This window comes from Micromesistius poutassou, assembly GCF_964030765.1.
Source record: "Micromesistius poutassou genome assembly, chromosome: 14".
Lineage (NCBI taxonomy): Eukaryota > Metazoa > Chordata > Actinopteri > Gadiformes > Gadidae > Micromesistius > Micromesistius poutassou.
The window spans coordinates 14,247,550-14,265,883 of record NC_140284.1 but is presented as its reverse complement, the minus strand read 5'-3'; the positions used below and the strand labels follow the sequence as shown (position 1 = coordinate 14,265,883).

General features: G+C 46.9%; 3 protein-coding genes across 7 annotated transcripts in view; 1 reads left to right on the top strand and 2 right to left on the bottom strand.

The window, feature by feature from the left end:
* Positions 1 to 4,832, bottom strand: part of LOC311358634 (disco-interacting protein 2 homolog A-like) — a 126,646-nt gene extending 121,814 nt beyond the window's left edge. Inside the window, 1 exon segment of the mRNA XM_084478729.1 lies at positions 4,399 to 4,832. Within this exon segment, the coding sequence (XP_084334855.1) occupies positions 4,399 to 4,510 (112 nt within the window). The 5' untranslated portion in view covers positions 4,511 to 4,832.
* Positions 4,833 to 5,688: 856 nt separating this feature from the next.
* On the bottom strand, positions 5,689 to 11,180 carry LOC311358089 (CASP8 and FADD-like apoptosis regulator). 3 transcript variants are annotated; one of them, XM_084478084.1, is made up of 10 exons: positions 10,993 to 11,180; positions 10,158 to 10,480; positions 9,966 to 10,071; positions 9,532 to 9,667; positions 9,170 to 9,234; positions 9,015 to 9,078; positions 7,847 to 8,019; positions 7,234 to 7,312; positions 6,291 to 6,852; positions 5,689 to 6,162 (listed from the first exon to the last, which is right to left on the bottom strand). In XM_084478084.1, the coding sequence occupies exons 2-10, from the start codon at positions 10,451 to 10,453 to the stop codon at positions 6,033 to 6,035; spliced, it is 1,611 nt and encodes a 536-aa protein (XP_084334210.1). In that variant the 5' UTR covers positions 10,454 to 10,480; positions 10,993 to 11,180; the 3' UTR covers positions 5,689 to 6,032. The 3 variants fall into 3 exon arrangements, with proteins under 3 accessions (XP_084334210.1, XP_084334209.1, XP_084334211.1); XM_084478083.1 differs by having other exon boundaries at positions 10,998 to 11,180; XM_084478085.1 differs by lacking the exon at positions 10,993 to 11,180 and adding an exon at positions 10,662 to 10,769.
* Positions 11,181 to 11,223: 43 nt separating this feature from the next.
* The window catches only part of LOC311358580 (hyccin 2), a 55,494-nt gene continuing 48,383 nt past the window's right edge, over positions 11,224 to 18,334 (top strand). For all 3 annotated transcript variants that reach the window (XM_084478667.1, XM_084478666.1, XM_084478668.1), the window contains exon 1: positions 11,224 to 11,457. In XM_084478667.1, the coding sequence (XP_084334793.1) occupies positions 11,422 to 11,457 (36 nt within the window). In that variant the 5' untranslated portion in view covers positions 11,224 to 11,421. The remainder of the gene's footprint in view (positions 11,458 to 18,334) is intronic.

Sequence of the window (18,334 nt, the reverse complement as noted above, 5' to 3'; positions counted from 1 at the left end):
TGCATCCCAGCCACGGCCATCAGCGGTCCTGTTGAACAGAGCTCCCTGCCCAACATCCAACTTACTGCAAGGACCCTAAGGCCACGTGATGGTCCAAGTCCATTCCCCCTGATGACCTAAGCAGCCTGAATCCCCCAAATCCTCCAGCCCTCATTAAGGGCGGCTGAGTGTGCTGAAACAACACCCCTCCTTCATCCCGCTGCTCGTGCCATTCACCCGTAAGCTGAACAACGTGCGACATTACCCATGGGTAAGCTGCTGGGGGAGGGGGGTGGACGACGTTCCTCTGTGGTGGGTCAGCCACCGCCACAGTGACTCAGGCCTCATGCTCCTTCTGGAGCGAGGGCTAGTCACCTCCACGGAGGACTTCCTGTAGCGCTGCGCAGCCACCCACACATCCACAAGGAGGGGTTCATTTAGTGCGAGACAGAGGCGACAAACGAGGTGTACACTAGAGATCAGAAGGCGTGTAAATCCTCTGCTAATGGTGGAACGTTGGAGACTGGAGGAGCCGGGGCTATGGTCTATATTACCATCGCTCCGTTCTGAGATTCAACAATATTCTAAATAGTTTGACGGCGGAAATGGAGGTGCCGTGTTTGACTTGGCAGTCTCAGCCGGCTGCATTCCATTGATCAGCGTATCCTCAGGGTTCACTCACTGCCACAGTAGGACCGGCATGCCACTGTGCAAATATTAACTAACTCTCTTAGGGCATGCACGTCAGCTGTGCACATACATGCGCACAAGGAACGCAACGCTCTGCTAAAACATAAGCACGTTGTAAATACCCGCCAAAGAAATTGGCTCACACAGACAATACCATCGGGTTAGTTTGGTGAAGCAGAAGTGTTGTGTTTGAAGATCCAGTGCATTCTTCCCTAAACCCAAGAGACTCAACCCTCTTTGATTAGGGGTGGAGAGGGCCGGTAGGCTTTCTCCTGAGATGTACTGGATCAGGTGCAACCATCGACTGCAGAAGGTGCAGCCAATGCTGGCAGGATCCAAGCCCAGGGGAAGAGGTGTATCTCCCCTTCCCTAATGCATGCAAATACCAACACTGTAACAGTACTGTACTTTACAAGGTCAACATGTAGAGTGTTTCCCCTGTATGCATCCAGCAGCGGCGCACCGCCGCTGCTGAGCTGGTCTCAGCAGATACCTTGACTCTGTTGGTTGTTATGTCATATTTGGAAGCTCAATCTGTAAATGTTTCCCAAAGAAATCTCACCAGAAGTAACCATTTAAAGGGTTATTTTTCAAAAACTTCTTCCGGGGGGGGGGGGGGGGCATGCCCTCGGACCCCCCTAGCGTTGCTAGGTTACCAACTCACAGCACCACTGCTACAAAAAAAACCTAGGGGAAACACTGATGTAGCAGGATGCTATTGATCTCTAGTCTTCATTTCCTTTTCACTTTAAGCTCAGTTTCACCCAATTAAATTGTTGTGTACCAAAGAGTGAGTGATGAAAGAGTTATCAGTGTTTGGTCATACTAACAACTGGAGGCACTAGTCTGCATAGAGTCTCTGGTTGGAACATCAGCTCAAAAGTTGTTTCCTTGCTAACGAAAACAATGCAACCATAGCAATTATGGTGTGGCTCCTTGGAGTCATGGCTCGTATACTTTGACCTCCTCAGAGCAGCTCGGACCTATTGTCTAGTGTCACTAAAACATAAAAACATACCTAAGCAAACTGAAACAGGGGACCACACCTCTAGTTAAACACAGATCATTGACCGAAACCTGTAATGTTTCTCCAGCAAATGTTTACCCAATGGGAGCAGGCTAAACATACGCGGCAACCAACCAGATTGTATGAGTTTCTGCCTCTCCCTCCCTTGATGGGACAAACTTCCCCCCCTCGACCACTCAACGCTGTCCAGGGCAGCTGAGGCACCGCTTGTTGCTGCCTCCAGTATGTGTGTGCCTCTCTGTGAGGCTCTGTGGGTTCTGGGCAGCATACTGCACTGGAAGACCCAGGGGAATCAGCGTAGTGAGAGTCAGTGTAGTGAGAGTCAGTGTAGGGAGTCAGCGTAGGGAGTCAGCGTAGGGAGTCAGCGTAGGGAGTCAGTGTAGGGAGTCAGTGTAGTGGGAGTCAGTGTAGTGGGAGTCAGTGTAGTGGGAGTCAGTGTAGTGGGAGTCAGTGTAGTGGGAGTCAGTGTAGTGAGAGTCAGTGTAGTGAGAGTCAGTGTAGGGAGAGTCAGTGTAGGGAGAGTCGGCGTAGGGAGTCCGTGTAGGGAGTCAGCGTAGGGAGTCAGTGTAGGGAGTGAAGGGTTGAGATGCGGCTGGCCAGGGTTGTTTTTTTACATTCCATTTACAAGTGGTCATTTAGCAGGCGGTTTAGCCAAAAGAGACAAGTGAGGCTGAAAACAATCAAAGCTCCAATCCAGATTGGAATAAGAACAAAAATGTAATTTGTTTCACAAGGGAGTTTCTAAAAAGAAGTTGCACTTACCATTTAGTTATACTTCTATCAAAGTTACCTACAATCATTCAGATACATTTCATACTGCAGATATCAGGGATCGAACCTGGTACCTCTCACCTGGGACTCTAACAACCAATGCAGCCACACTGTTTGTTGGAAAAAGGTGGTTCTCTAAATCCCTTTTTCAGACTTAAAAAGATAGGGTTTAAGATACGACTGCTAGTTCAAACCCAACACAGGGACAAGCCTTTAACCTCTGTGACTGTGACAACAGGATCAGTTAATCCATCAAAGCTGTGACAGTAGGCAGTCAAGTGGAGTAAGGCTGAGGAGAACACACCATCCAGACTGAGCTGCAGCCATCGGTGTAAAGCGAAGCAGATTGTATACATTTCTCCTTCGGGCAGGTGTTAGAGGCAACAACAGCAGCACTAGCTATCCAATGACTGCTGCCACTGTACAGAAATACAAACAACATCAAGTAAAATATAGTGGAAAGCGGAGGACATGTACCCAACACCCTTTCATGGGTCCAATAAATAATATACTGTACAGTAAACAGGGGATTTCTCTCGCTCTCTCTCTGCCTCATCTCCTTTAAGCAAGGACTCTAGAACGTTCTATACTGGGAGGACATCCTGAGGGCCAAGGTAGGTCCACAACATGAGCAAGGAGGAAAATGCATTTACCTACATTTTAGGTGGCTCTCAATCAGTCACACACACACACACACACACACACACACACACACACACACACACACACACACACACACACACACACACACACACACACACACACACACACACACACACACACACACACACGAGTGTGTGCTTGAGGAATGGAAAACAAGAGCTGTAATACAACAAACCGCTGTAGAAGGCATCAGTTACAGTAGAAGACAGTACAATGTAACAGGAAGAGAGGAAGGCTAGCGGCACATGAAGAGTGCTCGTATGGAAGCTCCGACATGACAGGACGTGAAAGAGGGGGAGCAGGAAGAGGAAGCGGGACAGATATAGATTGGTTTTTAGTAGCCACTCCTGGAAACGTGCTCTTCCACCTGGGCCAGTGGCCAGACTGGCCATAAAGCCACCAGGGCTTATCAAAGCCTGCACCTTGAGCCAAATCAAGTCCTGACAGCGTATGACTTCACGGGGAGAACACTAGACGCACAATCCCACAGTGGGTTGTTATAACTATGTGTTAACACGGTCAGAAACACAGAGCTAGCAAGTTCTATGGCTGACAATTTTTACCTTTGAAGAAGTATCCCACATTTAAACCAGATCTAATATCTATATAATATGAAAACCATTATTCAAATCCCGTACATCTCCAGAGAAGCCAAGCAGTGCATTAAACAGAAAGCATAACGTTACTGTTCCGAGTTATACAACTAAAACACGATAGTATTTTGAGTTGATGTGTCGTTGTGTCCCACACCAACATATCAAATACCCCACACTGTGAACTACAAAAGGCAACCAAACTTTATATGCACCAAAATACGCATTCTGGCTAACCAAGCACGAAAGGAGAATTGGACTGTAGGCATATTTGTTGGCAACATTACTTAGTTCAGGGGTGTGTAAAGCAGGCTGTAGTTCTGGGGTGTGTACATCAGGCTGTAGTTCTGGGGTGTGTACATCAGGCTGTAGTTCTGGGGTGTGCAGTATGGGTGTGTCCCATCAGCTGTTCTAGTTCAGACAGTAGAGACTCAATGACCCATTTCTGCTCATGTCAACTATGTCGTATTATAGGATAACATAATGTCTGAACTTTGGGTGAATGTGCAGCGATGATCCAAAAGGATGCATAGAAACTCCCCCAGAAACCTTCAGTAACGTGTGCTGGTCGGGACGTTGTCCACTCGCAATGATATAGTATAGCTATCAACCAGGTCGAATAACAGCATGTGTCGGTGACACTACCAGTTGTTCTACGCATGGTCGGCGGGTTACCTTCCGAGAGCTCCAGCTCCAGCTCGGCCAGCCGCTCCCGGACTTCGGCCGGGAGTGTCACCGCGGCGGCCGGCGGCTCCATCTGCAGACCGCTGGACGTCCTCTCAGCCATGGCGACCCGAGTAGAAGTCTTCAGCCCTTCAGAGGACCAGACCAGCAAGGATCAGCTCCTCTAGACTCCGAGCGGATAGTGTGGTTGTGGGGGTGGTGGCGGTGGTGCTCTGGCTGTACTCGTGCAGATGTGTGAGAAAAGCCTCCACGGCCACGCGTCATGACACGGCTAGCTCAGCGGCTAGCGCACGGCCCCGTGTTGTGGACGTCCATCGTCCGCTGCGGATCTGCTCTGTCGGCCTCCCTTGCTCTCAGCCGCCCTCCTGACGGTGGCAAGCTCCTCCAGACCGGGGACTTAACTCATTCAACTCCCCGCTGCTCCCTGCGGCGCAGGCGCCGTTGCGTCATAGCAACAGCAGCCGAACCCGTGCGCGTGGACGTCGGCTGTGCACGTGCGTGAGAGATAAGCAGCAGGGCGGAGGAGAGGTGGTGCTGCCCCGTGGGCTCGACAGTCATAGGTGTAGCCCCGGTATCCCCTCTTGCAATACTGGCTCGCCCCCTGCTGTCGCCAGGGTGCATTGCACACTACTGCCAACTAAACCCAGAGACTATCTGAACTCTTCGCATTGTTCTTATATCAGTGATGTCACTCTACACCTAGCTCCACACTTCCCTGTATGTTTTGTGCACCTCTCCGTGTCTGCCTCCCATGTGGAACATTTAAACAGGGTTCCATTTCACAACACTGTTATCATAAATAAACGGTTCTGTTGCTATGTGAGTATGCCTAACACATTCTAGCCTACAACACAACAACCTACCTGAGATGAATAGTATGCGAGTTTGGTGCAATGGCATCAAGAAACGTGTACTATAAAGCTAGCCCACTGAGCTTCAGTTATCTCCCTTTGCTAGAAAGTCATCTCAAAGTTTATCAGTGATCGACTGACCATCAATCATATCACCATTCTGACAGGCCCTTTGAGGAGTTGTGCAGTTTCTGTGGGACAGATTTAACACAATGTATTTGAGCCCATGACACCTGTGTGCAAAACGAGGCAGATAACTTTTTAATCATTCCCTTCAATTGTGAAATCATCATCAAACAATCTACTCACTGTACACGTATATCCAGACCTCAATGTCTGCAGCCCAAACCTCAGCCCAAACCTAACTCCTGTTATGTTCACAAAGAAAGTAACAGGTTGAAGTCATTGGCATGAGCACACACTGCAGTATCATGGCATAAGCTTTATTTTAGTACGAACCAACAGAACAAGACACTGTGACACGTTTTAATTAGAGTAATAATAATAAATAACATCATACTAAATAAGTGCCTTAAATTGCCTTAAAATAATTGTGCTCACTATTCCTCTTATTTAATATATTACATATTAGGCATTAATTCAATAATCAATGAAAGCCCAGCGCTAATAATGTACAAATATTGCTAGAATATTATCTATGTATAAGTGCGAGTATGATATGGACCACTAGAGGGCAGCCACTGCATTGTAATGTAGGTTTAACTAAGATCTTGGCCTATCATGGCGATCTAATTAATGATGGAGAAACATGACTTATGTCAAGCAGAGATGCCTTCTGAGTGTGTGTTTCAGATCAATGTCGTATCTGGCTGCAGGATTCCTCTTGTTGTGATCGTAGATCAGCCCGTTCAGTTCAGTGTGAACATCAACCAGATTGGTTTTCCTGTCCAAGAACAGAACGAGGGATTAGCATGAACAATCCAACGTTGACATCTTATGATTGATGCTGAGAACATGAAGCGACCCTCACAGACGTGTTATCAGATCCAATAACCAGCTGCTCTCTCTTACCTCCTCCTCCCCCTGAGCAGGCCGTCAGCGAGGGCCCCCAGGTAGACCGAGCGGTGGTTCCCCTGCTCCAACTGACGCTCGCTGGTCCAGCAGTGGCTCCAGAACACGTCCGCGTCCGTGGGGACCGCCGGCCCCCCGCCGCGCGCCCCCCCGCCGCGTGCCACCCCGCCACACGCCACCCCGTCCGTCTCCAGGTCCGAGTCCCAGTGGGGGGTCGCGCCGCTGGGGCGGGCCCCAGGCTGCGGGGCCGAGGGCTGCTGGACGGCGTACCTCTGGATGAAGAACAGCTTGGGTTTGCCGGCCAGCATGGGGCAGGCGTTCCCTGAGAACAGCTGTCTGACGAGGTCCAGGTCCAGGCCTGTGCCGGGCTGGGCGGGGTCCGTGGCCAGCAGGCGGCCGGAGGTCCCCCGGCTGATGATGCAGCAGACAAAGGCGTCGTCGCCAGGCTGCGTCCCCACCCGCCGGGACACCTCCCGCAGGAGGGACTCCGTGGAGTGGACGCTCAGCCACTGGTGGAGCTCCACCCGGAAATGGAGAGCTCTGAACGCTTGCTGCACCCTCTCTGAGCGGGTTGAGAGACCAACAGTTAAAGGGTGGGGATGGGATACCGGTACACTTTATTAGTTAAGGAGTGAGGGTTCATGGCTATGGTGTTACCTCCCATTCAAAGGTTACTGGGTTCAATCACAAAGTATCCACATTCTACTTGTAGGCATCCTGGAACAAGACACACAATCCCTGCTGCTTAATGACAGTGGACCACCAAGTGTCTCCTCAACATTTGGACCATACATGACAGAGGTAAGCTTAGACAGGGATTCTAGAAGCTGGTGTGATGCATAATATGGGCACATCCAAAGGCCAAACTACAACTAGTATGGAGAAACAATTGAGGGCCATTATCACAGTCTTCACTGGAAGACCTACACCTACACCTCCTCACCTCCATCAGCTCCAACGCAGTCGATGATGAGACAGAATCCTCTCTGCTCCACTTTCAGACTGTACTCCTCCATCACACTCTACAAGACAGTGAGGGGGTTAACCCAGATGCACATCACTCTTGTGTTTTACACACACACACATATATATATATATATATATATATAAAGATAGTAGTTTAATTTGTCCTGTCAACATGATATTTAACATCCTATGCAGAAATAATGTTATTTAATTAACATTATTTCTGCACAGCAGAAAAGATAGCAATAAAGTTGTTTTGATTTTGAATATATCATGAATATCAATGTATACAGTATGTCTTCTGATTGGTGGATTTATTTCTCCGTAGTAGCGGAAAAACAGCCAAAAAGATGAATGTCTCCACAGCAGTTTGTGTCCTCCAGATGAGATCGACCAATGAAAGCAGACCACACCTCACAACCAAGGGTTCACAGTTGTGAGACACGACAATGTGCATTTCTGGATATTCACAGATGTGAATAGGATTTCAAAGTGTATCGTTGTTATGTGTTCACGTCACAAAACCATATTTAGATGTGTGGATGTTTTAAAATATGAAATATTGGCACTAAATTCCTTTCAGACATTACCTCCTGGCTGACTGGCGTTGACCCCAGTACTGTGGAGACTCGTGGAGCTGAGAACAAGACGGGATGGGATGACGAACTTGCCATTATTCTTGAACTGGGGTCTTCAAAAGGTTTGCTCACCCCGGGTCTACACACAAGGTGGTGGGGGGGCAGAGGGGCGTGGCTTCCGGGACCTCATTAGAAGACAGGTGTTTAACATTCAGAATTAATTGGTGAAATAAAGGTAGGTTAGACTTTATGGCACGTTCACACCAAAAGCGACGGGGCGGCGTGACTCCATACAAAGTCAACATATAGACGCGTTCCAGGCGACAGCAACGCCTGGAACGCGTCTATACGTTGACTTTGTATGGAGTTGCGCCGCGCCGTCGCTTTTGGTGTGAACGTGGCTTTAGAGTTATAATGAGAGAGAGAAACAGAAACAGAGAGTAAGATTCTGAAAAAATAACTCCCTCCCTATGTGATGCCGTCCTTGAGAAGCGTTGACTCACCTGTCTTACATGCTGCTGACATACTCTTACAAGGCACGTTTCACTCACAATAGATGACAGATGGCAATGGCATTTCTATCTAATAACACACTGACTAGTGATGGGTCGTTCGCGAACAAGTCGGCTCAAAGAGCCGGCTCTTTTAAGTGAATGATGGGAGTCGGCTCCCGAACGCGAGCCGTTGTCTTTTTTGTTCTCCCGCACTACGGGTGCTACATGCATGCAGCCAGCAACCAATCACGAGAACAAGCAGCAAGGGGCGGGGGATTTCGATGCGCGATACATGTTGCCTGTGACTGACAGGAGGAAAAGAGGAGAGAGACAGGTGCGTGTGAGTACAAGATGAATGAGACAAGGAAAAGAAGCAGCATTTGGATGCATTTTGATCAGTGTGAGAACACAAAGGTCAACACGCTCGCACGTGTCAAAATGAGTGTCGGAATTACGGCATGGCACCATTACAAAAGGTATACAGTAAGCGGTAATATGAAGAGCCGTTTGGGAGCCGAAAGAGCCAGCTCTTGTTGGTGAGCCGTTCCAAGAGATCCGGCTCACTAAAAAGAGCCGAAATTCCCATCACTAACACTGACCCCACCTTCAACTCCAACAGTGTGTGTCTCTAACTGTGTCTATGCATGTGTGTGTCCAAGACCAGAGGATTATACATATAAACTTACCATTGTGTAAGGTCTGTCTGTGATTTAGTGGTTGGGGAGGATAAGAATAAGTTTGAGTGGGACACTGAAAAGAGGGGGGAAGGAAAACAATGAGTTTGGTGGATTCAGATCAGAATAGGGTACAAAAACAAGCTTCTTTCAAGCGTTCTACTTACAGGAGCTGCAGCGCTCTGCTGTGGAGCCGTCGGGTGACGGGCTGCCTGTATCTGGTGGGCTCCATCTATTTGGTTGTGTGCAAATTATTAGCATTTATGTAAATATTCTGCACTGTATGAATATGACAGGTGCATAAGTAACACTAGCGCTTCACAGTGGCTTTGATAGCAAATGGCAGTATAAATGTAAAACAATAATATGTTTTAACTTTTTACATTAGGACAGTCTTTTATGTTACCATCTTATAGCAATATATAATAATATACAAAAATACAACCCAAAATGATTTGTTTATGCCGTTTAAAAAACTAATTAATAAACCATAGGAATATTTATAGTTATAATTGAAATCCACTCCCACCTGATTGCTTATACAGACAAACTTTTTTTGCTAGATCAATCCGGTCAATACTTCTCAGACACTTTTCAATGAAGTCCAAGTGTTCAGGGGAACATTTATCCAGTTTCTCCAGTTCAACCACCACATCCAGGAAATACTATAAAGAAGAACAATAATTACATATGATTTGTTTATTTTTGTATTTTTATTTATTAGAGGTGATCTAAAATGATACACTATAAATCGACCATTCGACAATTGCTGGGGAAAATAAAGATAGAAATAGTCAAAGACAAAGTAGTCTTTGAGGTTTAACCACACTTATATTATTCAGGCATTTGTGGAATCATGTGTATCATTTGTGGAATCAGAAGTATCGGCCATCAGTGTCATGGCCGATACTTCAATCATTCCAGATCATCTTTCCACGTCGAACGTATACTATAGTAGCTTACCTTAACTTTGTCCATTTTTTCCCTTGGTACCGTTCTACTTAATAAGAATATTAAGTTTTTTATATCTCCATTTGTTATATTCTCATTTATATTCACCATCAGCACCCTGTGACCATCAAACACATTTAGTTTGGTTTAAACTTTAACACTTAGATGTGGTGCGTCTCCATGGATCTAAAGAGAGGTTCTCACCTGTATCGGGACAACACATGCCTGTTCCTCAGGGCGCTCTCGATGTCGTGAGCTTTGGTTCTGAACAACTTCCACAGAATGTCAAAGCGTTTTACCTCAAACAAGAGTTCGACCAGAAACAGGTCATTCATCTGCCCCTGAATGACCCCCGACCTCAGGAACTCTCCAAGGCCCTCTTCGTTACTGTCCAGATCGAGGTGTCCACACAGGTACAGCATGGTCCTGCACTCCCCGGAGTCCAGGGCTTCGGCCATCTCGTTCACGGTCTCCAGCAGCTGCACTGTGGCCGAGGCCATGGTGAGGGTTATCCAGAATCAAAGGCACTGTGAAGAGAGGCACGCATGAAGGTCTCCGTGTAGTTGCGTAACCCCTAGTTGTTACACTGCACAGTGTTACGGGTTCGCTTCTCGCTTAAATTATACCACATTGGCCTCGTGGTTGTGAAATAACCGATAAATAATTTAAAAAAAAGTTAATAAGTTAGTTTCAGAAATTGGATTTCACCTTAATGTACTGTTTGCTTTGCCTCCCTCTGTCACTGTCCCTCTGAGTAAAGTACCGGACTCTCAGAGTAACGTGAGGTATTTTACATAGGTAGACTACTTCCTTTTTACAAAAATTCCCTTGCTGGTATCTACGCAGCCTGCTATTGCGAAAGCGAAACGAAAAAATACTGATATGGGTCACACGTCATTCTTCTACCTTAACACATATAATAACAACACATTGTACTGATATAGCAATGTTCTGACTTGGTAAGCTCACTCAAAGATTTAAAGGCCAACAATACAAACGGACAACTAAACATAAACCTAAAATAGATCCTGAAGCATACCTTACCCTGCCAGTACATGTCCCCGTACACACGACCATCTCCATCACTAATCACTCACAATTTACATCACTAATTGCCTACTAATTACTTCTAGAAGTTCACTAAAACACGGGATTAGCCCACCGTGCTGTACATATGAATCTGAGGAATTACTGAGGTGATCCGGGTGAGCTTCCTGGATCATAACCCCTCAGACACACCTCCTCTATCCGAGCGCAGAAGGCGCACAGCGTCCAATAGCGGCGGCTCTCCACCAGTGGCTCACTGCTCTCCAGCACCAGTGGCTCTCTCCAGCCCCAGTGGACGCAGTGTGTCGGGATACTACATGAAGAAGGTGCTCCCGGTCCAGGGATCCTCCTGAGGGAATAGTCCAACTCTTGTCTCTCGGACGTACGGATGGTCCTCCTGCGTTGTTGATGCAGTCCCTGGATGAGCGTTCACCGTTCAGCGACGTTCCTACACCGGGTGAGTGTCGGCTGTCCTAGCAGCCATCAGGGGTAATGCGTCTCCCAGGTAGTCGCAGTCCGGAACACCGCTACATGTGTGGCTGTGGATTCGAGTGTCCGATCCCCCGGTGTCCCGAGTCACGACCCCCCGGACTGCGACCACCTGGGCGATACATAACGGAACGGATCGGCTCACTTACACCACAAACCGGTATTCGTAACGCACCGGTTGTCCATGGACGTGTTCCCCGTCATCGATGAGCTAGAATCGGATGTGTGAGTGAACAGGCATGGAGGTAGCTAGGGCTAGGTTCGGATCGCTAGCAGGCTGCTGTCGCTAGCCCTAGCTACCTCCATGCCTGCTGGAGCTACTTAGCTGCTAAAGCTAGCCGCGGTCGTGCTAAAGCCTTCGTGGCATCCCCGGTGTTTTGGTTTTAATGTGGTTTCACGTTTTTCATAACACCCAGGGTGAATGCCATCACAAGCATGAGCGCTGATGGTGCTCGGAGGTGGGGTGCTGAACGCACGACAGTCTGTGGTCATGACTTTGGGTTGAATGAATGACCCCACGTCCTCGGATATCAGGGATAAACAGTGTAGGATACAGTGGGTGAGCTGTGTGACCTGTGATTGTAGTCAAAGGATGCCTTTATTGTTCTCTAAAGCAGCACTATCGTTTGGCCACACCGTGTGTTATGGTGGAGAGATCTTCACAGATCATATCACAGACAGATGCTACTCAAAATCCACATAATTCACATAATTCCATGTCATCTGCTGCTCATTTTCTATCATCATCATCCTCATCCCTCCACCTCCTCCCTCTTCATCGTTTCCACCGTGTGCTGTGGGACCAGGCTGCCCATCAGAACTACAGTCTATTTTAGAAACTCTGGGTCTCCTCCTCTCACAGACGGGCCTTTTTACTTTCTTCTTGCCTGTACAGGCGTTTATTATGGTACACCTTTGTTTCTTGCCTGAAGGTTGTTGATAGCTGTGAGCATTGAAATATGTTGCTGTCGAAGGATCATATGTATTACTAAAAACATTGTTGTGAGTCAGAGCTCTTACGCAAGTCGTATCTTTTTTTTAAATGCTGCATCTTTGGATGATAATTTGTACAGTATCTGATTGGAACATGCATTGTTTGCACAACAGGCGGTCAATGTATTATTGACGGTCTGTAATTGACTGTGTGTGTACTATGTGGAATATATGTTGAATCTACACATGCAGCCAAACAATATAATCCCACTTTCACCCCCTTACGTCTGCTTCAGCTGGGGCGAAGGTACTCTGATTAAAGGACATGACAGGACTGACATGAGTGCACCATGCCCGTCCACTGCTGTCTCTGTGCCCCATGGAGGGATGCACAGCCGGGAGGATCAGAGCTGTAATTAGCCTGCCGTGGATTAGCAGCAGTGGGGACTGTCCTCCATGACGCTCGCTCCCATAGCGCCCATGGATCACACAAGCAGCTTTACACACCGCCGGCAGCAATAGGAAAACAGGTTTGCTGCATCTGTAGTTGACCCCCCTCCGTCATAGGAGGGGGGGAGAGGGGCCATGGGCTCTTTGATGATGCTAATCCTGCATAGGATCCATATTGACTCAAGGTATCTAAATGTTTGTTAAGTGTACAAACCTTGAGCATAGCCCCACTGTTACAGAGCAGTCTGTATGTTTTTGTACGTGACAGAAGCTGAGGCTGGGCTGTGAGGCCGGGCAGGTGGACTGCATGCTTTCGTCAAGTCAAAGACGAGCAGGCGTGTTGCTGAATATTTACGTTGACGACCTCATGTCAGACATGAGGTGTGTCTGATCAAGCTCGTTTCATCATGATCCATCTCTCCAACTTTGCTCGGCAAAGAAGCGGTTCAAACTGTGTCTTGGTGGAAGATTATCAAGGAGGTGTGCATGCACCAGGAGTACGTTGTACCACCCAGGGTACGCTCTAGTTTACAGTCAGGATGCACACACTGGAAATGATTGCACTTAGTTTATTTGGCTCAGCATCAGAAGACTGGGGCTTGTTGTAGCGGTCTACTAGGCTTGCCATGTTCTTTTTGCTAGCTTTAGTTTGGATAGTGAAGGCTATCCGTTTGTTGTTGTTTGTGCTGTGCAACAGACTAGAAGGTGACCAAGAAGGTGCTGTAGTAACAGCTCTGTTGACTTTGCCGCTGAAGGAGTTTAGCTCTAATCTGCTATCCTGGAACGGACAGATAAAGGTTAACCCCATTGCAAGCGTGGTCAGAGCCCTGGTTGATGATTAATAGTTTGAAGTCGGCCTCTTCCCTCTCGGCCAGTGTTACATGTTGATGATGATGATGATGTTGATAGATACTTTATTGATCCCCAAGGGGAAATTCAAGGTCCCAGTAGCTTAACGACATCACACATAACATACATACAACATAAACAGGATAATAAAAAAGAGATCTACATGAATACTATGAACAATAAAATACACTAAATAATAAGTCCACATGAATGTGGTAAGGGCTGTAAGCTTGCAGTGACCGGGCAGGGACTGACCCTGTGATTCAGTATAGTAAGGTGCTCTATGATAGTGTGTGTCATGATGGTAGTGCAAATAGGAAAGGCAGTGCAAGGATAAAGTCAAGAGACCAGCATTAAATATGGACAATATAAGATAATTATGTAGACATAGTAATATAAAACTTTAGCAGTACAAGGAGTTGTACTGGAGTTTGAAAAATAATAACAATACATATGGGAATTATAATGAATAGTGTAAACAGTGGGAGAGACATAAATCAACAGTCAATGTTAATGTTATTGAATGGGGAATGGGGCCGCTATGAGGGCTCCAGCACTCAATCAGCTGAGCTCACTTGCCAGGCAGATGGGAAGAATCGGGTGGCTGGATCTGTGATTGGCTTTAATGGGGAATGGTGAAGTCTAGATTAGACGCTGTAGTATCGACTGAATATGATCCCCACTATTGACGTGCACCTCTGCTGCAGGGCTGATGACACACAGCCCACACCCCAGCTTCACTTTCCATCGGACCTCTGGACTTCAATGAATTTAGTGTGTGTGTGTGTGTGTGTGTGTGTGTGTGTGTGTGTGTGTGTGTGTGTGTGTGTGTGTGTGTGTGTGTGTGTGTGTGTGTGTGTGTGTGTGTGTGCGCGCGCGCGCTATGCCCTTGTGTTCACGTGAGGCACAGGTTCCAGGGTGCACACAAAACATTAAGTACAAGACTTTGGCACCACAGCTGTAGCACAAGTTGGATTCAGAGTAGAGCAGGGAGGCAGCATTGTCGTGCAGCGTCTAATAGGAAGATAAACCTGGGGTTGCAGTGTCAGACAATCTGACCCATAGATCCATTCTATGTTGTTGAATGCGTCTAGACTGAGGGAAACGGTTGCGATGACATTAAAACATCATCCTCATCCTTATTTGCCAGTCCTGAGGGGTGTGCGGATCACCTACTGTTTGTTGCTGATCCATCAATAGCGCCTGTGTGATTTCTCTTTGGGTGATTGTTGCTCGTACTGCCTAGTCTGCCGTGCATCGCACCAAAGCTTTGTTCAAACCACCTTTCTTCTTTGTGATGATTGGAAGTAGGCCTTCTCTCCTTCTATGGAAATGGTAGGGCTATATAAAGGCTCTGCCTCCACAGTAGGGCTGGGCGAATCAATCAATAAAATTTTGATTTTGATTCCAGAGTGAAACGATCACCAAGCTAATATAATCGAGTTGAAACAATTTTTTTTTAAATTATTATTTTTTTTAATAGAAATTGCAGAACAGCTGGATTCATATCTGGACTTGATTTTCTATTTGACCATTTTGTGTATTTTTTTTATGGGGAAATTTCAAAGTTCTCATTTACAAAGTGTTTTTTTTTTTGGAGAGAAATTATGAATAAATGCATCATGTTTTCAAACTCAAAAATAATCGTTTGAATAATCGAGATTTCAATATTGACCAAAATAATCGTGATTATGATTTTTTCCATAATGGAGCAGCCCTACTCCACAGACTGACGAGTGGGTCGTAAGCCACTGGCCTTAAAACAGCAATCCTTCCTGAAATTGCTGTTTACGTTTTGCTTTATTAGTCCCATTAGAAGTGCAATGAAAACCTAACGGTAATCGGCAGCTGGAAGTGATGAATTGGTAGATGAACAACAAGCCAAACGTTCTTCACAGGTGCCCCCTACCGCTCTTTGGAACGGAGATCGTGTGAACACAGAGCTCATTTTGAGAGGAGGACTCAGACACAGCTCATCCCTGATGGTCCAAACCTTTTTGAATGTGGCTCATACATAGCTGGTCTGAATGAGCAGCTATGAATAATTTTGCATAATTCTGGATTTATCCTCTGCCACCTCGTCCCGTTTGCAGAACCGACACGTATGTGTGCAGGCCTTATTTTGCAAGCTTAAAGGACCATTCCGGTATTTTGAACATTGAGCCCCCTTTCTGGTTTGTCTATAAAGGTTTCTGTTTCAATGGGATTTACAAAATGCAAAATGCAAATAATAGTAGTTGTAGTTTGACCTTTTTATAGTTCACTTTTTGTATGAGACGTGACCAACTGTTGCTCTTCAACAATAGGAAGTGACACATCCTGTTTTTTTACCAGAGCTGTTGTTCCAAATTAGTTACCAGTAACTAGTAGGTTAGCCAGATGCTACTCTGACCGGAGAGTACCTACCCTGACCTGGGCCTACCCTGACCTGACCTGACCTGATCCTACCGTACCCTGACCTGGGCCTACACTGACCTGGGCCTACCCTGCCCTGGGCCTACACTGACCTGGGCCTACCCTGACCTGACCTGAGGGTAGGCTAGAGTGAAAGTATTTGATGCAATAACCACAACAGTTTCTTTCTTTAAAGCAGATTGTTACTATGTCTGGTAGCACCAGCCCCACATGTCAGCATGAGCTTCTTTAGTGTCATGGTTACCGTACAATTAGCGTTCTCTTGTGGAAACATGCTGCAGGGCTTCTGGCATTCATCAATCCATGACGTGTGAGAACGGACCAATCACAATAGCTCTGGACTGAACGCTGAACATTAAGGGCCAAACTGACCACAATGATATCTAAAGCAGCTGTTTGCCCTCGTCAGCTTTCAATTGGTGTACGACAGCATGTCAGACTCCGGGGGGGGTGGGGGGGAAAGAAAACAAGCTGTTTATCACACACACACACACACACACACACACACACACACACACACACACACACACACACACACACACACACACACACACACACACACACACACACACACACACACAGAGAGGAAGCTGCTTGTCGCGGGTGGTTGCCTGTGTGTCCAGGCCAAGATAATTGTTCATTGTTGTTATTTCCAGCCGTGCTGCGGCTACCTGCCAGACTGTCCGTTCTCACCCTGCTCTCTGATGGAACGACGGCTCAGCCCCGCTACCAAGCGGAGCCGGGGCCACAGGCTGGCTCATTCCAGGGGCCGGTAAATGGTGTGTGTGTGTGTGTGTGGCACCGGTTCCCTGGTACTCAGCTCTTTCTGCGGAGGCCTGGCTGTGGGAGGCATCGCTGTCCCTTCCTTCTCTCCCTCCTCCATGGGCCAGCGCTCTCCCACCGGGCTGGTGGCCGTTGGTCACAGCCTTCTGTCTTCCACTTGCACATAGTACAGACTGGGGGTGGGACACAGGCAGCAGGGGGGGAGCAATGCAGCTACAGGAATAAGGATGTATTAAACAGGGATCCCTTTGATTCAGATAATGATAGCAACGTCTCCTCAATCAATCAACGGCTCCCTTTAGAAGTCTGTCTGCCTGTGGTTATTGGGACAATATCGCAGCATCAAGTTCCTTTTGATTCTATTTGTATTTTTTATATCACAATCTAAATCATCTCCATATCTTTAACTACTCTTCTGGAGCGCAGAGCAACGACGTGGGGAGCAGCAGGCGTGTGGAGGTGGAGATGAGGGGTGTCAGAAGAACCACAGAGACTGCTGGGTCAAACAGTTACTCCTGCTGGTGAGCAGGGGATAGCTGCTCCACAAAGTGTGTGTGTGTGTGTGTGTGTGTGTGTGTGTGTGTGTGTGTGTGTGTGTGTGTGTGTGTGTGTGTGTGTGAGTGAGATATGTGATAGATATGCATCTGACCACTGTACCTCAGCCTGTCGCCCCGCCTGGCCGCAGCCCTCAAGGTTGGCCGGATTTCAGAGCAGTCTTGACCTTGTGCTTGGCCACACATACACCTGTTCAGAGTTCACCTAGACTCTGCATAGCCATTCAGTCCCTCCGCCCACTATTGTCTGTTGTGTGTCCTGGCACTTAATGTACGCACTTAATGAACACACTTAATGAGCGCACTTAATGTACGTTGTATTTAGTACACAGTACTTAATTGTGTAGCATCTGCAATAGCTAGCTATCACTGCTGTATACAGTGAATGGGTTGGCCTAGCGATTGTTAGTACTTGCACTTAGTACTTGCGATATACTGTTTCACTTCTTATGACCAATGTACTTATTGTAATTGGCTTTGGATAAAAGTGTCTGCAAAATGCCCTGAATGTAAATGTGTTAACTGACCCAGTGTTTCGTATCAATATGAATCATAAACCACTCCAACCCCTCCAGACCTTTTTGTATATGGCACTTTTTGGGCATTATGCGGTCAATGTTATCAAGCTGAAAGCAATTTTGTTCGAAAAATGTGTTAATGTAATGTTAATGTAACAGTTGCTTTAATGTGTATTCGGTACTGTATCGCAAATGTTTCAGAAAATCAGCAAACAAAATACAAGTGTACACTTGTTTCCAGTTCACTGCTGTTAAGTGAATATTAGTAGTTGGTTTATCTAGATAAGTAGTCAGTACCAATCCTCGAATCAGAGGCCAGTATATCACCACAGAAGAAGGGGGC